We start from the raw sequence: 22,959 nt of genomic DNA on the forward strand, positions 1-22,959 counted from the left end.
TTCTTCCATTATGGGGTTGTCAATGAAGAAAGGACCTTGTAAACTTTAATGTATTCTAGAAATGTATTCAAGAATTAAGGAAGGGGGATGGGAAGGAGAGGAAGGAAAAGAAGGGGAGTAGAGGAAAAGGAAATACTACAAGACTGTAGTTATCATAGATGATCCTAGGACTAGCCCCAGGTCAAAAGAACTCTATGAATCTTCACTCCTAAATTATATAGCTCATGAGCCCCCACCAGTGTGTGGCTTAATTCCCATAAACCAGGGGATACAATTAGCCTAAAACAAAGACATTCACTGAAATGGCATAGTCAGGGAAGAGGAACTCACCGAGATCTTGGTAAAAATATAAATGAACAAAGAAAGGACAGACAGATAGATTTGTATCCGCTTCCCACCAAATCGCTTCCTCAGGTATTCTGGCATTGTCACCACCTGTAATGCATGCAAGATATTTGATCAGTACTAGATAGGGTCACATAGAAATCTAAAAAAAATAGAAAATTCCCTTTATTGGAGGTGGCATCAATCCATAATTCTGAGGTCCCACGTCCTAATTTAGGCATGGCAGGGAGAGAGTCAGTTCTGACTTTTTTGTCTGAGACTGAGGTTTCCCAGTGGCCTGCTTACCTAAAGAGAAATATAATGTGTGTGTGTGTGTGATAAAGATAATATAATAAAAAAACAAGTTTCTTTCATCAGTGCATGTATGGAAATCCACTCTGAATCCTGGGAACCCTGAAGAGCAAAGTATTTCACATACATTTCCCCAAATCCCACAATAACCACTTCCAGCTTCAGGGAGAGGAGCAAAAGCAGAAAGAAAAACTTAAGCTGAATAAGCAGAAAAAGGACATTGTGATCCAAGGGTGGATTGACTTGCAAAGAAGAACAGAGATCGAACTTGGGAAAGAGAAATTTGAGAGACCTGGAGTAGAGACCAAAGGAAAACAACTTACATGAAAGGAGACAGAGGGATCCACCTAAAGGAGCAAAAGGATTTAGAGGGAAAGGTCCTGAAGAGTAGAATGTAGGGAAAGGAGGAGGTAGTTGGTGAGGCAAGTACAACTGGTAAGTAAAACAACTAGGTGGAGCAACCAAACATTTAGTAAGAGAAGAGAAAGGACAACCATACAGCTGGGGAGAGAAAGGAAAGTTGTATCTCACACATTTACACTCCAGCTTTCGAGCATATGCCCAGAATCTCTCACACACATGTAAAACTTCTGAAACCAGCGCTTAGGTGCACATTTACACAAACATACACACATTTACACAATTGTGGAGAAACACCTACACATTCACACACATCCCCACTTGTAGGGACACTCTCCCACACATTTCCACATTATATGCACATACATGGAACTCTTGCACACATTCCCAAAAACACTTGTGTGCATAACACCTCTCTCATGCACACACATCCACTTTCTCACTCATTTGTAGCTTTCCCCACACTGGAAGCAGAGACCAGGTGAACATTCCCCAAGTGTGATGTAGAAGGATTTCTCATCCAGGTATAAGTTGGACTGGATGGCTTCTAAGGTCCTTTCCATCAATGAAATCCTTTAGTTCTGGGTTAGTCAGCACCTTGGGAACCCAGGGCCAAAGGGCAGAAGCCAAGCTTTTTCTACTTCCTTGGAAGGAGAAGTCAACTGTGTTTCCCAGAATGCTATCAGCTCACCTTCAACATTTGCAGGTAGGTAACCAAGTAATAAAGTAAAAATACTCACCCCGGCTTTGACGTATATTGGTACAAACACCCAGCCCAGGACAACCACAAGTATCAGGGCCTGAAACCAAGAAGGAATCTTTTAGAAAACAGCACAATCTCTCTCCCCTCCTGACCTATGCAAGTCCAAAGACTTCAGAGAGTTTTTACTAAGGATACTGATGACCCAGAGATGTCTTTTGTCATCCAGTACAACATAATTCAGCTTTTCCTCCCCTTTGACCATAAAGAACCTTAGGGATAGAATTTCTTGGACAGCAAAATTAGGCTGGAGGGCTCCCCACTCGATGGCCCCAGTGGGGAAAGGACTTAGCAGGGAATGCAGGACTCAGAGGGTTCCACATTCTCAGTAGAGACCCAAGGCTAGCAACATCTCTCCACCATCCTCTGACCTTTAGATGAGGCTACATCCTTGCCTTTGAAAGATAATCTAATGAAAAATTTTAATGTGGGAAGTGCCATATCACTGATGAGAACTGACAGGGTGGATTTGTGGGGTCAAAAGGAAGAAAGAAGGAGCAGTGATATTACTGCAAATTTGCAATATGACAAAGGCCAGGTCATTTCTTCTCTCTGTGCCTTAATTTCCTCCTCTGTAAAATGAGGAGCTTGATCTAAATAAGTTCCCTTCTCCACTCTGACTTTCTCTGTTCTAAAGCCCCTCCCAGCTCTGATATATCCTGTTCTAAGGCCTTCCCTGCTCTGACATTCTCTATTCTCTATTGGAGATGTTCCTCCTAACTCCAATGTTCCATGTCTTCGTTTTACTTACATTCCATTCAAAGCCTCCCATGGCAATGCCTGATGCTGCTCCAGTCCCAGCCAGCCCCACGAAGTGACCACTGCCAATGTTACTGGCAAAGAGAGAGGCGCCAATCTGGAAGCAAAAGATAAGCCAAGGTCAGAATCTGTCATGTTGGACTCTTGGAGATTATCTCATAAAAGATTCATTCATTGGCACTCTGGTCACCATCAGGAGACATGAAAGAGAGCAAGGACCTGGCCAAGACAGGGTTCAATCTGGGCCCTAGCTGGGTCCTAACCTGGATAGGGAGAAGTCTCAGACAATGCTGCTGTGAGATATGAACAGGACTGAGAGAAGGAGGGAGGAGAGGAGCTGGACAGAAGACAATCCGTTGGAAAATCTGTGATTCCTTGATGTCACCACTGTGTCCAGCCCCAGGCTCAGAGAGGGGGCAGGAGAAGTCCACAAAGATGTCACCATATAGTTGGGAAGAAAAGGCCTATGTGTATGAGGCAGAGTACAGAATACGGCTGTCTAGTTTTAAGTGAAAAGTTACATGATTAGTGGAAAACACTAGAACACCAGGTTCTAGGTTCTACTCTGCCACAACTTTATTGTAGGACCTTGGGTTCCCTCTCTGAGCCTCACCTCCCCCTTCTGAAAAATTAGGGAGTCAGATGAGATGATGTCTAAGGAGTATGGCCACCAGTTCATGGGAGCTCCCTGCCTCCCCAGACCATGGGGTTCACTCCTGCTGCCTTCTTGCCAACTACATCAGGTCATCATCAGTCAAAATGACCCTCTCTGTTCCTTATACACAATACTCCATCTCCTCCATACCTCTGCACTGGCTACACCCCATCCCTAGAATTAACTCTCTCCTAACCTCCACATCTCAAGATGGCTCAAGCACTACCTCCTTTGCAAAGCTATTTCTGATCTCCACGACTGCTGGTATCCTTTCTCCCAATTGTGTTGCCATTAACTACTTTGTTTATACTTGTAATTACTCTCTTGATAGTTATACTGAATATACTTCGATCTATCCTGCTTGTCTGCCCTGTTATATTGTAATATCCTTGTGGGTAGAGTTTGTTTCAATTACTGTCTTTGTAACTCCCAGCATAAACTATGCTTAAGCATAGTAGGTGCTAATAAATTCTATCGATTTCTTGATACTCAGCTGTCATTCTTCTAAAGTCTATATTGGTCCCTGCAGAGGACTTAGTTCAGAGGACTTTTCATATCAGTATTGCATCCATCTCCAGCTATTATCTTCCCACTATCACCTTTACCTCCGGATGAATTATTAATCCTAATGCTAGATTATTAAGGGCGCAATTACCAGCAATGATTAACTGTCCTTGATTAATCCCTAATTCTCATGATTCTGTCTCCTTCAGCTTTGACTCTGGGGTTCAATGGGCACCCTGAGCTGTAATCAGCTCAGATGGTAAAAGTCCTTAAGCTTTTCCCTTCTCCCCACCTGTGCACTATGATGACAGCTCTGGATTTGGCCAGGACTTGCTCAGCCAGGTTCATGGAATGGTGGTTCTCTCTTGCCTCTTACATAATACCATTGAAAGAGCTCAGAGTTGGAATGAGAAGGCCTGACTGAATTCTAGCAGGTTGTATCTGTTCCCTGTGTGTTTTGTGTATGTGTGTGTGTGTGTGTATGCACACACACACACACCCATATATATAAATATATACATGTACATATTCATATCTATGTGTTTGCATGTTGTCTCTTCCCCCCCCCCAATTAAAATGTAATCTCCTGGAGGGCAGGAGCTGTTCCTTCTTTACTTTTGCACCCTCAGCACCAAGGACAGTGCCCAGCTCAAGGAAGATGCTAAAAATACATGGACTGGTGGATTGATTAGTTGTGTGCCCTCAGGTAAGTTACTTCCCCTCTCTAGGACTCAGTTTTCTTTTCTGTAAAATAAGGAAGCTGCCTTCAATGATCTCTGAACTCCTTTCCAGCTCCCACAACTTATGATTCTGTGATAATTTTCCTCAGTGTTCTTATAAGGAGAGTAATAGAGATCACAGGAAACCTGGATTCAAATCCTACCTTGGGCAAATCCTAGTTTTGGGATCAGAAGCTTGTCACATTACCTATTGGAACTTCAGTTTCGTCATCTGTAGAATTGGGATAATCATGCTTGTACTACCAACATCACAGGATTATTAGGAGGAAAGGACTTTGGAAGCTTTCAAGTGTGGCCTTGAAAAGGATTTTTTTTTTTGGTGAGGCAATGAGGGTTAAGTGAGTTGCCCAGGGTCACACAGCTAGTAAGTGTCAAGTGTCTGAGGCTGGATTTGAACTCAGGTCCCCCTGAATCCAGGGCCTGTGCTTTAGCCACTGCACCACCTAGGGGCCCCCAAGAGGAGATTTTTTAAAATGTATCTCTCTTCCTTCTTTTGCAGAGGTGGAGGACTATGGGTATGGAACACTGAATATACTGTCAGCCTAAGCTGGTGCATTGGTCAGATTCAATGAGCAGCTTTGTTTCTTTTTACTCTTTAACTCTTTGTTGTAAGGAATTTATCTCTGGGAAGGGCAGGGGAAGGGTGAGAGATATATTAACGATATCCCTTATATATACTTAATATATTATTAAAGCTTAAAGCTGGGCCTAGAGATAGAAACACTCGTGTTCAAATATAACATCAGGTACTTATTGTGTGGCCCTGGGCAAGTCACTTAACTTCTATATGCCTCAATTTCCTCAACTATAAATAATAATATAATAATAGCACCTACCTCACATGGTTGTAGTGAGGATCAAATAAGATAAAATTTGTAAAAAGCATTTAGCATATAATAGGTACTCTATAAATGCTTATTTTCTTTCTACTTTCCTTAAATCTTTAATAAATTAAAACTGCACTAAGACTTTTGGTATACGTTGTATTTAGAAATGAAAGTAATTTAAAAACAAAAACTAGGGGTAGTTAGGTGGCACAGTGGATAAAGCACCAGCCCTGGATTCAGGAGTACCTGAGTTCAAATCTGGCCTCAGACACTTGACACTTACTAGCTGTGTGACCCTGGGCAAGTCACTTAACCCCCATTGCCCCGCCAAAAAAAAAAAAAAAGGAAAACCTTAATGCATTATACAGATAAGAGGTTTTGCTAGCATTGTATTATGATTTTCTCAGGCTTACAACCCTGGAATCCCTCTTCTTTTTCTCCCCCAAGCCCAGGAGACCTTTCCTCCACTATGGCCCTCATATTCATTCCTGTTCATTCCCCTTCTCATTCCCAACCCCCAGATCAGACAGCCATTCTGACTTGCCTAGTTGTTGCAATAGCCTCTGAAATGAGTCTCCTTGCCTCCATGTCTCTCCCCTTCCAATCCATCCCGAGTTGACTGAATTTGAGTTGAAAGGAACCTTAGAGGAACCCAAGCCAGCCCATACTTAAAAATATTTTCCTTGGGGACGGCTAGGTGGCGCAGTGGATAAATCACCAGATCTGGATTCAGGAGGACCTGAGTTCAAATCTGGCCTCAGACACTTGAAACTTTCCAGCTGTGTGACCCTGGGCAAGTCACTCAGCCCCCATTGCCCTGCCCAAAAAAAAAATATTTTCCTTTATCATGCCCCTGATGAGTAGCCATTCACCCTTACTTTGAAGACTTCCAAAGATGGGGAGCTCACTATCTCCCAGCTAGTCCACACCACTTTGGAACAATTCTAATGGTTAAGGAAGTTTTACCTGATTTCCAGCCTAAATCTTCCTCTTTGCAGTTTCCACCAATTACATCTAGTCCAGCTTTCTGGATTCAGATGGAGAAGGTCTCACATAACTACCTTTCACATACTTAAGTCAGATGTCATGGTGCCCCTGAGTCTCCTTTTCTCTGGGCTAAATATTTGCAGCTCCTTTAACTGAACCTCCTAGGCTATGATCTGCAGGCCCTTTATCAATCCTAGCTGCCTTCTTCTAGACTCTTGCCAGCTTATCAACATCCTTCCTAAACTGTGACACCCAGAATGAAGCACAATCCTCCCAACATGATTGATTCAGGGCAGAGGATGATGGAACTGTCCCCTCCTTAGCTTACTAGCAAATTTACTTCTTTGCAGCTACATCATCCTGTTGACTCAGACTGGTGCTGACCCACTTTACAAAGACCAGACGGGAGGCATATAACTGCAGCTCATCTGAGGAAGTTTGAGACTTTAGTGGACCCCAAGCCCCAATATCAGTTATATAAGCCCTTCAGGACCCTGGCTAGCAACCCTGGTATTCATAGCTCCTCTCTTTCACTTAGACATTAGACTTTCACTGGACTTTAGGGAACCCTCTTGAAATGTTAGAGTTTTTAAAAGTCCTAGGTCAGGCAGCTAGGTGGCGCAGTGGATAGAGCACCGGCCCTGGAGTCAGGAGTACCTGAGTTCAAATCTGGTCTCAGACACTTAACACTTAGTGGCTGTGTGACCCTGGGCAAGTCACTTAGCCCCAATTGCCTCACTAAAAAAAAAAAAAAGTCCTAGGTCTAGAGCTGGAAGGGTCCTCAGAGATCATGTACTTCAACCTTCTCATTCTAGAGGAGGACATTGAAGCCCAGGGAGATTTTTCCTACAGGATTAAATAGGTAATAAATGAGTAAGGTGGGCAGTAAGGACAGTTGGATTGATGGGCCTCCCTTCCCACTCTGAATTTCTAGGATTCTAGGATTCTGACTTCCTGATCCCAAGACCTGGCTGCTGCTTCTTGTTGGATAGCCAGCCTTTAAAGGCCAAATCAAACACCATCCAGGATCCAAGCATCCAGGACTCTTTCCATGATCCCTGGTAGGAAATAATGACCTCTGTCTGCCTTGGTTTCATCAACTATAAAATGGGGATAGTATAGTACCTGCTGAAGGGTTCTTGTGAGGATCAAATGAAGTATTTGTAAAAGTGCTTAGCACAGGACCTGAAACATAGTAGGTGCTGTATAAATGCTTATTTCCTCCCTATGTTTGAAACCAAGTGTCCAGACTCCAGATTCAATGGTTTTTTCTTGCCAGTATTGTGCTTATTTTATACATGTGCTCCTAAAGGTCAAGTGACAGGCCCAGGGTTATACAGTAAGTGTGAATTTGAACTTGAGTTCCTTGGCAACAAGTCCAGGAGATTTTACACATACCATGATACTTTCCTCAGATTCTTCCTTTCCCCTTCCATGGGCCAGGCTCAGATGTAACCCTGACCTCAAGTCCTAGACTAACTCCCTATCTCCAGCTGCCACCCAAGCCCTGACCCCAGCTACTGACTGACACTTGCTAGCTAGCTGTGGGTCCCAAACCACAGGGAAGAGAAGGCCTCTGTGGCTGTCAGTCAGCTCTCCTCTTCAGCGGTTCATGCTGGGCTAGACCTCCTACCAACCATGTCTGGGACTTCCCCAAGTCCAAGAGGCACCTCAGTACTTCAACAAATATTAACCAAGCTTCAACTATGTACAGAATACTATGGGGACCACAAAAACAACACAAGGTATGATCTCTGCCCCCCCTACATTATAGGATATGGACACCACAACTGTGAAGAAAGTGCTTTGCAAACATGAAAGCCCTAGAGTGATATTGGTTGGTTGGTTGGTTGGTTTGGAGGGGGTGACCAGACCCATAATTTCATTGATGTAAGGAACCCTTAGTATGAAAATTCAATCTACTAATGTAGACAGATCACTACTTTCTCTGGACCTTAGTTTTAGAGAGTTTCCTGAAGCCTTGAGAGGTTGGGTGACTGCTCAATCAGTATGTGATAGAGGCAGGATTGGAACTCAGGTCTTCCTGCTTCCAAGGACCGCTCCCTGTCCATTATGATGCACTGATTTTCATTATGGGATGATAGATAGATAGATAGATAAAGTAAGTGAATGGAGGGATAGATGGATGGATGGATGGATGGATGGATGGATGGATGGATGGATGGATGGATGGATGGATGGATGGATGGATATATAAATGATAGCTATACACATTATTTTTATTGCTAACAATAAGGGACATAATACACTCTAGTGGAAGGGACAAAACTGTGCACATGAAAAGTTAAACAATCCTTTGAGATAACACTAACAGGAGATATCACAGATTAGCACATGGTAGGAATAGGTGAGTTTTGATGAGAAAAAGCCTGGAGTACAGGACATTTCTAGGAGAGCAGACAAACCCTTTAGGGACATTCTGAATGTTCAGGAATGTAAGCTCCTTTAAGAAGTGACTGCTTCGGGGCAGCTAGGTGGTGCAGTGGATAGAGCAATGGCCCTGGATTCAGGAGGACCTGAGTTCAAATCTGGCTTCAGACACTTGACACTTACTAGCTGTGTGATCCTGGGCAAGTGACTTAATCCCAATTGCCTCACCAAAAAACAACAACAACAAAAACCACCAAGAAGTGACTGTTTCATTTTTTTACCTTCATATGCCCAATGCCTCTCACAAAGCCTGACACACAATAGGCACTTAATAAATGCTCACTGAAAGAATGAATGAAGGCAGCTAGGTGGCGCAGTGGATAAAGCACCAGCCCTGGAGTCAGAAGTACCTGAGTTTAAATCCGGCCTCAAACACTTAACACTTACTAGCTGTGTGACCCTGCGCAAGTCACTTAACCCCAATTGCCTCACAAATAAACAAAAACAAAAACAAAAAACAAAAAACAAGAATGAATGAATCTGAAGATGTTCACATGAATGCTCAATAGGATCTCATCCCCTCACAACTGGATTACTGCAGTAGCTGCTGAGGGGTCTGCCTGACTCATTTTTCCCCTCTTCAGTCCATCCTCCATCCAGCTGTCAAAGTGATTTTCCTAAAGCACAAGACTGACTATGTCACAGCCACCCTCAATAAGCTCTAGTGGCTCCCTATCACCTCCAGGATCAAATACAAAAAATCCTCCATCATTCAAGGACCTTCATAACTTAGTCCCCTCCCACCTTTTTTTCTTCTTACTCCTTACGATCCTCCCCTTCCTGCCCCCCCCCCCCATCTTGTATTTCTCTACCCAATGACTCGGGCCTTTTAGTCATTTCTCAAACCCTCCATCTCTCAGCTCTGAGCATTTTCTTTGACTGTCCCCCATGCCTGGCATGCTCTCGCTCCTCATTTCTGGTTCCCGGCTTCCTTCAAGTCCCACCTTAAATCCCACCTTCTACAGGAAGTCTTTCCCAACCCCTCTTAATCTTAAATGCTTTCTCCCAGTTAATTATCTCCTATTTATCCTGTATTGACTTTGTCGTACAAGGTTGTTCACAGTTGTCTCCCCGATTAGACTGAGAGTTCCTGGAGGGCTTCTTTTTATCTCCACAATGCCTGGCAGATAGTAGGCACTTAAATGCTAATTGAATGAATGAATAAATGTAAACTTATTGAGAATAGCAACTCTCATTTTGGCTTTTGCATGCAAATAATAATTATTATTATTATTATAGGTTTGCAAAGCACTTTACAATTATCATCTTATATGTAATAAATGCTTGTCAGAGTGGGCTGATACACATTTGAGCAGTTCTGAAAAACAATTCATTGGTGATCTTGGGCAAGTCATTCAAGAACATGGGCTCTCAAAAGAGCTGAGTTCAAATCATGCCTCCTTGTGTGATCTCAGACAAATCACTTGACCTATGTGGGCCTCAGTTCCCTCCTCTTTCAAATGAGGGGTATGGACCAAGGGTGCCTTGGAGCTCTAAATCTGTGTTGCTATGATACTGGGATCATTAGGGCAACTAGGTGGCACAGTGGGTAGAATGTTGGGCCTGGAGGCAGAAGGATGTGAGTTCAAATCCAGTCTCAGACACTTACTAGCTGGGTGATCCTGCACAGTCACTTAACCCTGTTTGCCTCAGTTTCCTCATCTGTGAAATGAGCTGGAGAAGGAAATGGCAAACCCCTCCAGTGTCTCTACCAAGAAAACCCCAAAGGGAGTCTTGGAGAATCAGACACAACTGAAATGACCCAACAACAACATGTTTCTGGAACTATTTAGGCCCCTTTTGAACATTAGGTAAGACCATCTGTGGATGTTCAGAATGGGGCATGTGCCCTTGGAATAATTGCTATTTAGGCATGAAGCTCCCTACAGCCCATTCCTTTCTGGGAGACCCTAATTTTCCTGAGACAGAACAATCGTTTTGTCTTAACCAGATTAAGATGATTACAGCCCTAATGAAAACCAAGTCAGGCTAATTTCAGAATGTTGTTTTCCTTTGTTAACATACTCCTTAATACCATGGTGCCCAGAGTTACCAGGTGATGCCAAATGGTCCCTGGTTCCTGTGGCTAGCATCACCCTTGAGAAGTGAGATCTAGAAACTCCAGGGGCTGAAGGAATGGGGGTGGGGATGGGGAAAAGAAGGGGCTCCCTCCACCCTATTTTTCTCCTTTCTCCTGCATGGATCCAGACCTGGAAAGAACTTTAAAGATTCTTTTGGGGGGGGGGCGGCTAGGTGGCTCAGTGGATAAAGCACCGGCCCTGGATTCAGGAGTACCTGAGTTCAAATCCGGCCTCAGACACTTGACACTTACTAGCTGTGTGACCCTGGGCAAGTCACTTAACCCCCATTGCCCTGCAAAAAAAAAGATTATTTTGTTCAATCCCTTCATTTTACAGATGGAAACAGAGGCAAGAGGCGCCAAAAGACTCATATAGGTGGTGTCCAAGGTGGCATTTGGACCTAAGTCCTGTAACTCTAGGCAGAGCCCTCTCTCCACTGGACCATGAGAAATGGGCAGTGGCAGTTCCTCCTGCCCACCACCACCCCTGGGGAAGCTTTCCTTGGCCCATGGAATGATAGGATTTAGAGACTAGATAAATAAGCTTCTCATTTGACAGAAGAGGAAACTGAGGCCTAAAGAGAGGAAGAGACCCAGCTGTGGATGCAGGGCTAGACCCCAGGCTTCTCTTCAAAGCCCCTCTATAGTTGTCTTTCCTTACCTGGGATTCAACATTTCAGCCCAATAGGCCTGTGTATATCATCAATCAGTGAAGTAACATTTATGAAGCTCTTACTGCATATCAGGTTCTGCACTGAGCACAATCTTTCCTGGCTCTCTCTTTCTGAACTTCCCTGAAGACTAGAAGAAGCCTCATCTTGTCCTCCATCCCTCTGAATATTCAGAAACATTATTTGTTAGTCCCACGTTAAGCCCAGATTTGCTATCTGAGGAAGCACTGACTCTGTAGGTCCAAATACTGTCTCTGATGCTTACAGTCTGTGTGACCTTGGACAAGTCACTGCTTCTTGGACCACAGTTTCCTCATGTGTAAAATGAAGGTATTAGACTATCTAGATTCTCCGGGCCCTTCTAACTCTAGATTAATGATTCTGTGTCCTTGAATTAGTCCCTTCCCTCCCTCTATGCCTCAGTTTTCTGCAGAAAGATCAGCTTATGCTCGATGACTTCTGAGGTGCCTTCCAGCTTTAGATCAATAGTCCTGGCTGGGCAACCTTGAATAAGTAGCTTCCCCTTCCTGGGCCTCAGTTTCCTCACCTGTGAAATGAGGAGGGGGATCAATGTTCAGTTTCTCTATCATTTGGACAAGTCTTCTTTCAGAGGTTAATATTTGGGGCGGCACCTCCTTTGACCTTGGTCTAAACTCCATCGTGGATCACCTAGCAGTCAAACCATCTAGGTCCCTAAAACATGGCTAGACACAGAGTCAGTATCTAATAAATGCTTATTGATAAATTGAGTGCTTATCAATTGGGCAGATGACAAGCTGGAGAATGTCAGTTCAGTACATTTCATTTCTGAGACTCGAATAAATATTTAGACACCAGCTCAGAAGCTGTTTCTCTGATTACTTAAGGGCAAATAACTCCCTCCTGAGTACAATGGCTGGATTCTACTCTGGCAGAGCCTGCCCTTCATGAACACCTCACCTCCCCAAAGAGCCAAAGGGTTAGGAACTTGGGAAACTGGAGTTTTGCCATCAGCTTGGGGACAGAAGACACAGAGTCGTAGGAAGAAGCTGCACAGAGACATATTTAGCCAAGACGACAGGGAAAACTTCCTAACCATCAGAACTATAGGAAAGAGGAACTGATTGCTTTGAGAAGTAGTGAGTTCATGGTCACTGGAGGTCTTCAAGTGAAGGCTGAAAGCAAGGGTATGAATTGAGATGGTCTCCAAGGTCCCTTCCTAACTCTGAAATTCTGTGGTTCTGCAATTCAGGCTTCTGAGAAGCTACAGGTAGGGCCTGATCAGTGTGAATAACAAATTCTATGAAATAGTCAAATTACTTTAAATCATATTGTTTATTTCCATTGGTCTGAAACCAAGTACCATGTTTTATATAATCATGACTCAGAATAGTATAAATGAAAATGTATGCAATTACTTAATCAGATTTGTTATTCACACCCTTTGGGACCTGGCTGTATAATTTTGTCTTCAGTATAGGTATGCCCACTTTAACTTAGAAAATGGCCTCACTTTTACAGAGGTGGGGAAGTCCACTGGTGGAGAATAGTGCACAAAATATCACCTTCCCTTGATGTGTTGGCCAGTTTTGCTCAGTTTTTTGTCTTCTTTTCTCTTTAAAAAAAAATCCTTTGTTATAGAGGAAAGCTCTCTTGGAAGGGGAAGAAAAAGGATGGGAGCTGGAAATTTAAGCAGGTAAAAAAATAATAATAATTAATAATAATATTAAAATAATAAAATAATAAAATAATAAACATTAATAATTAATAAAATAAAAAAGAAATTTAAGCAGGCTAAAAACAGAACAAATGTGAATTTTTAAAAAGAAAATAGCCTTTGAGACTTTCTATGGCCCCCAAAATTCATCACCTTGTAGGCAGGCTGGTAATGAGCCTCCCCAGACTTAGTGAGGTTGGGCAATAGGCAACAGTACTTAGCATAGCACCCGGCATCTAATAAGTGCTTAATAATGTTGAGCATTTGATTGACTGATTGAACAGACATCCCCTGGCTCACACTGTAAGTCCTTCCAGCCCACCAGGACCTGCTAGATTTTGTCCTCTGCCGACTAGGTTCACCTTTATGCTGACATGAGGCCTCAAAGTAGAATGAGGACCCTTGATTTAAGGTTGGAAGGGACCTCAGAGACCATCAGGTACAACTCCTCTCCAGACAGCAAGGGACCAGGTTGGGATTTGTCCTGTCTTGGGTCATCCAGTGCTAAGGCCAATGACCATCAGTGAGCAGGAAGCTGTCAGGTCCTCACCATCGTACAGAGAAAAAGGAGGCCTCTGGAGCCATTGCCCCACTTAGGGGTCCGGGGAGGGGGAAGAAGCAATCTCCTTTCTCCAGCCTCATTCCTTTTAAGGCTTTGCTTTTTCCTCCCTATGGGTTTGGGCCAAACTGCACAGTAGAAGACAGATTCTCAAAGAGTCCACCTTTGGGATGCTTCAGGGGGTTCTCTAGGTCTTCTGGGTGGGGATTGTAAGGATCTTGGCACATATGCTACCCCATCGTGTGTCCCATAGAATAGTACAAGGGCGTGTGTAAACAAAGGCCTCCAGTAGTGTCAATGGCCTGGCCTTCACCCAGGAAGGTGCCCTAGAAGAGGTTGGGAATGGGAAGGAAGCCACATGGCCAAGAGGCCCAAAAAACAGGTCAGACACTCCTCTGTCTGATGTTTCCTCACAGGATTGCTAAGAAGGAAAGAAAAGCTAGGCAGTACCAAGACCTTTGAAAAGTATGGATCATTAGGGCAGCTAGGTGGCATAGTAGATAAAGCACCGGCCCTGGATTCAGGAGGACCTGAGTTCAAATCCGGCCTCAGACACTTGACATTTACTAGCTGTGTGACCTTGGGCAAGTCACTTAACCCTCATTGCCCCACAAAAAAAAAAAAGAAAAGAAAAATATGGATCATCAATTGGGAAATGGCTAAAAAAGTTGTGGTATATGAATGTAATGGAATATGACAAAAAAGGAAATATGAATGTTGGAGAAGCTGTGGGAAAATTGGAACACTAATGCATTGTTGGTGGAGCTGTGAACTGATCCAGCCATTCTGGAGAGCAATCTGGAATTATGCCCAAAGGGCTATAAAGCTGTGCATATCCTTTGACCTAGCAATATCACTTTGGGGTCTTTTCCCCAAAGAGATCATTAAAAAAGGGAAAAGGACCCACATGTACAAAAATATTTATAGCTTCTCTTTTTGTGGTGGCAAGGAATTGGAAATGGAGGGTTTTCCTATCAATTGGGGAATGGCTGAACAAGTTGTGGTATATGAATGTAATGGAATTCTATTGTGCTGTAAGAAACAATGAGCAGGAGGAGTTCAGAGAAACCTGGAAGAACTTGCATGAACTGATGATGAGTGAGATGAGCAGAACCAGAACAACATTGTACACAGCATCATCAACATTGTGTGCTGATCTACTGTGATGGACTAGATTCTTCTCACCAATGCAATGGTACAGAAGAGTTCCAGGGGACTCATGATGGAAGAGGATCTCCAAATCCAGGGGAAAAAAAAAAAGAACTGTGGAGTAGAGATGCTGAATGAACCATACTATTTCTTTTGGTTTTGGTGCTGATGTTTTTCTATTTTGAGGTTTTTCGTCATTGCTCTGATTCTTCTCTTATAACATGACTAATGCAGAAATACGTTTAATGTTATTATGTATGTATGTATGTATGTATATATATATATATATATATATATATATATATATATATATATATAACCTATATCAGATTACCTCCTGTCTAGGGGATGGGGGAGGGAGGGGAGGAAGGGAGAAAAATCTGAAATTGGAAAGCTTGTATAAACAAATGTTGAGAACTATCTTTACATGTAACTGGAAAAAAATAAAATACTTTTATCAGAAAAAAAAAGAAAAGAAATGATGAGCAGGAGGATTTCAGAGAAACCTGCAAGGACTTACATGAACTGATGCTGACTGAGAGGAGCAGAACCAGAAGAACATTGTACACAGTAACAGCAACATTGTGTGATGAACAATGGGGATAGACTTGGCTCTTCTCAGCAGTGCAACAATCCAAAACAATTTCAAAGAACTCGTGATAGAAAATGTTCTCCACATCCAGAAAAAACAACTGTGCATTCTGGATGCAGATTAAACCATACTTTTTGTACTTTTTGGCTGTTTTTCCCCTCTTTTTGAGGTTTTTTTCCCTGTGCTCTGATTCTTCTTTCACAATATGACTAATGCAGAAATATGTTTAATGTGATTGTACATATATAACCTATATCAGATTGCTTTCTGTCTTTGGGAGAGGGGGTGGGAAGGGAGGGGAAGAGAAAAATCTCGAACTAAAAATCCTATGAAAACAAATGTTGAAAACTATCCTTACCTGTAACTGAAAAATAATAAAATACTTTTATAAAAGAAAAAACTAAATTTTTTTAAAATTTTAAAAAGAAAAGTATGGATTGACAGAAATTAAGAACGAGGATAAGAATGATCTCATCAGGTCACCACAGAGTGAATAGTGTCAGTTACAGAAAGGTACACAAAGAAGGGGGAAGGACTGGGGATTTGTACCAGTTGTAGTATACCCAACCAAGGAAATCCCACAGCAAACCTCCACGGATAGAACAGAGGACTTGGGTGCTACAAGGACCCCGGCAGTAAGTGGGGGAACACAAAGCTGCACCAAGATCCAAAAGCAGAGCCAGAAGGATGGAAGGCACACTGACAGCGACTATCCAGGAGAGGATGGGGACAAAGAAAGAAACCTGATGTCATCTCCAAGGGCAGGACAGAAATCCTATTAAACTGTTCAGATGTATGAAAATTAATTCATTGAAATGTAAACAGTACCCAAGCTAGATTGTTTGCCTGGGCTGGTGTTTGACATGATAAATACCTAGGAAAACATTTGGTGATAAATAAGTGGCAGAGTGGATGGGGCACTAGAATGGGCCTAGAATCAGGAAGATCTGAGTTCAAATGTGGCCTCAGACACTTACTAGCTGTGACTTGGGCAAGTCACTTCACCCTGTTTATCTCCATTTCCTCATCTGTAAAATGAGCTAGAGAAGGAAATAGCAAGCCACTCCAGCATCTTAGCCAAGACAACCCCAAAGGAGGTCACAAAGAGTTGGACACAACTGAAAACAACTAAAAAGCAACAAACTGTGGTGCCTTGGGACAAAGCCCTAACTGTACCACACCAGTTTCAGCTCTGGGCATTGGGCAAATCTATACTCTGGGCCTTGGTTTGTTCCTCTGTTAAATGAATGGCTGCGAGGGCAGCTAGGTGGCACAGTGAATAGAGCACTAGGCTTGGAATCAGGAAGTCATCTTCCTGAGTTCAAATCTTGTTCAGACCCTGGGCAAGTCAACCCTGTTTGGCTCAGTTTTCCCATCTGTAAAATGAACTGGAGAAGGAAGTGGCAAATCACTCCAGTACCTTTGCCAAGAAAACCCAAATGGGGTCATGGAGAGTCAGACACAACTGAAAAATTACTGAACATAAGCATTTTTTTTTATTTTTATTTTTTTTTGGTGAGGCAACTGGGGTTAAGTGACTTGCCCAGAGTCACACAGCTAGTAATTGTTAAGTGTCTGAGGCCGGATTTGAACTCGGGTCCTCCTGAATCCAGGGCCAGTGCTCTATCCACTGCACCACCTAGCTGCCCCTGAACATAAGCATTTTGAGCCCCTAGGGATGGTCTAGTTTTATATTGATATTCCTAGCACTTAACAGATAGGAAGAGATATATGATTTTTTTCATTCATTCATTCAATGAAACAAGCTGATATATTGACCGTATCTGACAATGAATATCTAACTCAGCATCTATAGTCCTCCAACACTTTGATGAGGGTCTAGAGAAATACTTTTAATGGTCCTCTCTATGTTCATGATTCCTGTATCTATATAGCCACCCCAGCCTCTCCCCTGACCTTCAATCACGAGTCATCATTGCCTAAACTCATTACCCTAGCCCCTCCCCAAATCTTTTCTTTTTCAGAACTTCTGTCAAAGACAGCGTCATCTTTCCAGTCTCCCAAGTCCATAATATCAGCATTATTCTACATGTCTCCTGCCTAGAGTGCCCTCCCCCACCAGGGCCCCTCTCTTCCCCCTCCAACCACTAGTGCTCTCCTTCCCCAACTTCTTTGTCTTTAACTATTTTGAATTTATTTGCATTTTCCTTTATAATTACTCTACCCCTCACACTCCTGCTCCCACAGTGCCCCTTTCTATAACCCAGTTACCTTTACAAAGTGTTTTTTCCACAGCATCTCTACTGAAGTAGTCAGTCCAAGAATAATTTCCCCCATTTTATAGATCAGGAAACTGAGGTCCAAAGGGAGGAAGGGTCTTGGCTACAGTCCCACAGTTAAATCTCAAGCTCTTAGCTTTCCTGGCCTTCTTTCTTCCAGTCAGCTGGCTTTTATTACATTTATTAAGTGCCTAATATGGGCCAAGCACTGATGATACAAAGGCAAAAGTGAAATTATCCCTGCCTTCCCTCAAGAAGCTCCCATTCTGCTGGGAGACACAATCTGCATACAGTTCTGTTCACCTCAGCACTTACTTATATCTCAGCTAGAGAAACATTATGTTACCATGGAAAGTGTTCTGGATTTGTAACCAGAGGACCTGGGTTTGATTCCCTGCCCTGAAACTTAAAAGCTAGCTGTGTGACTTTGGGCAAGTCACTTCCCCTCACTGGGACTCAGTTTCCTCACCTATAAAATGAGAGGGTTGGATTTTATGATCTACCTCTAAGGTCCCTTCCCCCTCTAAATCGATGCTCCCATGATCCCTTACTTCCATAAAGTTTCTGGTGGTTTCCTTCTCTTTGATTCCAGCCCCCCAGGCCAGTCGTGGCTCAGTTACACATTCTTATATACAAACTCTGACATTGACCTTGGCTGACTTTGTTTGCTTCCCCTGGAAATCATTTGCTTGTGGGAAGCGAAGGTTAACAGGGAAGAAAAATCTCTGAGAGGAAATGGGAGTGTGAAACAGGGGGACCCCTTAGAAGCACGGATGAGCAGCGGGAGAGAGGGACCAGCCTGCTTACACACTCTGCCTCCCACTGGTGCTGACTGGGTGCTTGGGACAAGGTTTACCTTGGAATGTCCTTCACTGTTTAACCACAAGTCATGTTTTAAAGAGGATTAAGAAAATGGGACACATAAAAATTCATGCCTGAAAATAATAAAACAGGGAGGGACTGCTCCCAAGAGATGCAGGCATCGTGTTGCAGAAGGATTCGCTTTAAGCTTCTTCCCTTTTTTTAATCTTAAGGCTCTCTAAGGGACATTGCAAATACAGTTCGGTGAAAAAAGGCAAAGGCTCTGAAATCAGAGTAACCTTGGTTGAGTCACTTGATTTCCATGAATCTTGGTTTCCTCATTTGTGAAATGAGGAGGTTGGAAGAGAGGGCCTCTAAGGTCAGCACTAAGTTCTACGACATCCCTGGGGCTCAGTTTCTTCATCTAATGCACCTAATGACTGGTAAGGTCCCTTCCAATTCTTGATCTAGGATGCTATTAATGAATACCCACTTATTCTCCTGCCCCCACTCTGCTCTCCCCAGCCCACCCCAGGTCCCTGCCCTCAGTCTCTTTCCAGTGGACAGGAGAAAATGGGAGCTAGTGTTGAATGGGACCCATTCACCACTTCAGAGGACAGCAGGGCTAGAGTGCTGAGTTACCTGGAGAATCAACTCACATCCCACTTGGGTTGGCCCATTTTGATATACATCCAGACTAAATGTGTGTGTATATGTATGTGTGTATTGTACATGTATGTATAGGTGTGTGTATGTGTGTAGATAGTATATATCATTTATAATTAATTGTATACAATATATTATTTATTTATATTGTGTATCATATATTTATATATTTATATATACACACACATACAGAGACAGAGACAGAGAAAGAGGTGCTACCTCCCACATGAGCCCCTTTCTGATCCTCCCAGTTATTAAAACTTTCTCCCTTTTGAAATGCCCTTGTTACTTGGCATCTGTTAACTTGGATACGAGTCTTTTAAGCATGGTGGAATGTAAGCTTTTTAAGGATAGGAGCTGTTTTGCTCTTGTTTGTACCTCTCCAGTGCCTCCCATAGTGTCTCTACCACACAGTGAGCCCTCAAGAGATGTTTATTGGTCATAGCACAGTGCCTGACATAAAGTCTGCACTTGATAAATGTTTATTGACTTAATTGATTGATCTAATGAAGGGCAAGGAAGATGTCAGGCTTCCTGGTAAGATGTGAGCATGAGAAGAAATGACTAAGGATTAGTTTGGCGTTGAGGGTTGAACTTTCTCAGATGATATGTGAATGGGAGGAAAGAATGGGAAGCCATTTGTTCCAAGTCTGAATATGCTCGTGAGTTCCTCTGGCCAAGACCAATGCAATGCTGTTGCCCTGGGTACCATACTTCTTCCTGGGTCCCCAGTTTATGTGTTTGTAAAATAAAGGGATGGGATTAGATCACCTCAAAGGTCCATTCAATTTTCTCTTCTAAGGTCCCTCCTAGCTCTGACATTCTATAATTCTTTGATGCCAGGGGGAAAGGTCAGAACATCCTGGGAAGGCTGTCTTGGAAGTGTGTGTGTGTGTGTGTGTGTGTGTGTGTGTGTGTTCCCTCTGAATTCCTGCTTTAAGCTTACTTTGCTGGAATTTTCCTCTTTCTCCTTGGAGTTGAACAAGAAGTGGGAGGGAAGGAAGATGGGGAGGAGGAAAAAAAGGAGAAGGAAGGGATAGATAACTAGTTATCTTGGGGCTCTGTTTAATCAAGGTTTTCGTGTACCGCTTTCCGGCCATCATCTTATCATCTGATGGGGCTGAATCTGCCTCAAGAAGATTTTCAAGAACAATGGAAGGGATAAACAGATACACTGTTATTAAATTCTCTTCCAAAGGATTATGGGGCCAAAGAGAGACTTGTAGCTCATCTAGTCTAAGGTCTCATTTTGCAGATAAAGAAACTGTGGCTCATGGAGGCAAAGAGGATGGACTAATGCAGTAGAAGACAGAGGGAAACCAGAAAATCTAGGATGCAAAAAGTCATACATGCAGCTAAATCCAGGACTGGAGAGACAAAGTGATGTTAGTAGAAGGAATTAGAAGACCTGAGTTTGAATCCCAGCTCTGCAGCTGACTAGCGATGTGACCTTAGCCAAGGAATTCACCCTCCCAGGGCCTCAGTTTCCTCATCTGTAAAGTGAGGGGGTTGGATTCGATTGGCTCTGGGGTCGCTGTCTGGACCCGACTCACAATGCTGTGAATGTGGACCAGGGAGAGGAGACAATGTTCCTGGCACCTTCCTCTCTCCCCGACCCTAATAACACCTTCAGCACTTTACATCAACACACCAAAGACCTATCATTTCACTGGAAGAGACATCAGTGATGCCTATAAAATCTAGGGTTCTAGTAGATAGAAAAGAAAGAGATAACATTCTGTCCCCCACCTCCCTTGGTCTTCCAGTTCCTCTCCTCACACTCTGATGCCTGTGGCCCAAGAAGGAGAAGGAAGGATCACGCACCAGGGCTCATCCACAGGAAAGGGAGATGCTTCAGAGGGGTTTTCCTGGCACCAAGACTCTGGCCACACTGGTTTCTCTCCAGAATTGACTGAATCTTCTATGTAATCTGGTATTATCAAGGCCCAGCCTTTGAGGTGACCTTTGAGTTAGCTCCAGAATGAACAGAGTTTAGCAGTCAAGGTCCAGCCCCTATAAACTAACCCTAGACATCTTTTTGCAAGATGAAATGAGAAGACTGATTAATGCCTTGGGAGAAAACTATAGAAAAAAACTAGGAAATCCAAGAAATTTTGCAAATGTTTCTTCCATACCTGCTACAAAAAAGTCCCTGGAGCTAGCTAAAGAGAGACATGACCCAGATCTGATTTTCAAGGGGGTTTAAACCCAATGGTTGGGAGGAGGGGGAGGACAAGGGCATTAGTAACTTTGCTAGAATGGAAATTGGGCAAAGGGCAAGTGAAGATCAGAGTCAAATACCTGGCAGCTGAATTCAGATGAAACGCAGGGGACAGATGAGGAAATGCACCTCTCTCGGGAGGGAGGTGGAAGACCATGGGTGCTAAGTGTTACATTTGCTGCCAGTGTACACGGTCACTAGTGGCTCTTACCCCTAGGCCAGATCTCCTCTCTTTGGTACACCTCACGGAATTCTAGTCACCCGCTTCTTCCTCTACACTTCTCACAATGACTCCCAATCTCTCCTAATTCTTTCTCTTCTTCCTTCCTCATCCTCTCATTCGCAATGTCTAAAGCTAGGCAGCCAGTGGACTTGATCTATTAAGTTCAATCTAATTCCAAAACCTTCAATCAAATCAGCCACATATTTGACTCCCTGCAACTCATCGTTTCATTGATTTAGTTGAATCTACTCAAGAGGACCAAACAAGTAATGACGAGCAGACCCAAATGAGGGGATGTCACCTGTTCCTCAACTATCTACACAGAGCCCTCGCTTTACATTTCATTTGTTGTTGTTGTTTGTCCTGCGTTCTCAAAAAGGACCACGACATCAGGGTGATGTCATGACTTCCAGTGAATTGGATTTAAATGAGGCAGGGCTGTGCAAGGTCACCAACCTCACTCTCTCCTCCAGAGTCATCTGGAGCCAGTGGCAAGATATATAGCAGGATGACTAGAGATGGCCCCGGATGTTTAAGGCAATTGGGATTAGGTGATTTGCCCAAAGTCACATAGCTAGTAAGTGTCTGAGGTGAGATTTGAACTCAGGTCCTCCCAACTTCAGAACCAGTGCTCTATGCACTGCAACACCTAGCTGCCCCAAATTCTTAATTTAATCCTAAATAGAAGATAAGGTCTTAGACAACTCTAAATCCTAAAGTCCTAACAAAATATAGAAATAGTTAACGTCATAGGGCTGTGGAAAGACAGGCACACTAATATACTCTTGGTGAAACCATTAATTAGCTCATCCATTATAAAAAGCTAATTTAAATTATTTTAAATTTTAAAAGTGACTAAAATCTTCATATTCTCTGCCCCAGAGATCCTACTATTGGAGAGTATAGCCCCAGGCTGTTAAAAAAAAACAGAAAGAAATGTCATATATACTGCCCACCTCCTGACAGAGAGGGGTGCACACAAGATGAAGAATGAGAATTACATTTTGGACATGGCCAATAAATGGACTTTTTTTGTTTGATTCTGCCTACTGGTTTCAATGATTGTGCTTTTACCTTTTTCACAAAGGGTAAGGGGTTTTAGTAGAGAGGAGAAGTAACAATAATGTCATCCTCAGAGAAGAAAAATGGCCATTGGAACATATTTTTAAATGCATAGAAGAGAACAGAAGGAAATTCAGAAGGAAGCACAGATAAGCAGGACAGATTTGAAAGTAACATGTTTAATTTATTCTATATATTTTTAAAAGCAAGATGTACATAATAGGATTTGTGGTTTCATAGATAATTTTTTTGTTCCACGTTGCACATAGAAATGATTACTATTTGGGGGTATTTTATTCAGTTAACCTTTAAAGAAAGAA

General features: G+C 42.9%; 1 protein-coding gene across 5 annotated transcripts in view; it reads right to left on the bottom strand.

Annotated features, from left to right (window-relative positions):
* The window catches only part of SLC5A1 (solute carrier family 5 member 1), a 44,038-nt gene extending 43,603 nt beyond the window's left edge, over positions 1-435 (bottom strand). For all 5 annotated transcript variants that reach the window (XM_043972553.1, XM_043972562.1, XM_043972546.1 and 2 more), the window contains exon 1: positions 331-435. In XM_043972553.1, the coding sequence (XP_043828488.1) occupies positions 331-426 (96 nt within the window). In that variant the 5' untranslated portion in view covers positions 427-435. The remainder of the gene's footprint in view (positions 1-330) is intronic.
* Positions 436-22,959: the final 22,524 nt, after the last annotated feature.

Source organism: Dromiciops gliroides, chromosome 1 (genome assembly GCF_019393635.1).
Source record: "Dromiciops gliroides isolate mDroGli1 chromosome 1, mDroGli1.pri, whole genome shotgun sequence".
In the NCBI taxonomy this organism is placed as follows: Eukaryota; Metazoa; Chordata; class Mammalia; order Microbiotheria; family Microbiotheriidae; genus Dromiciops; species Dromiciops gliroides.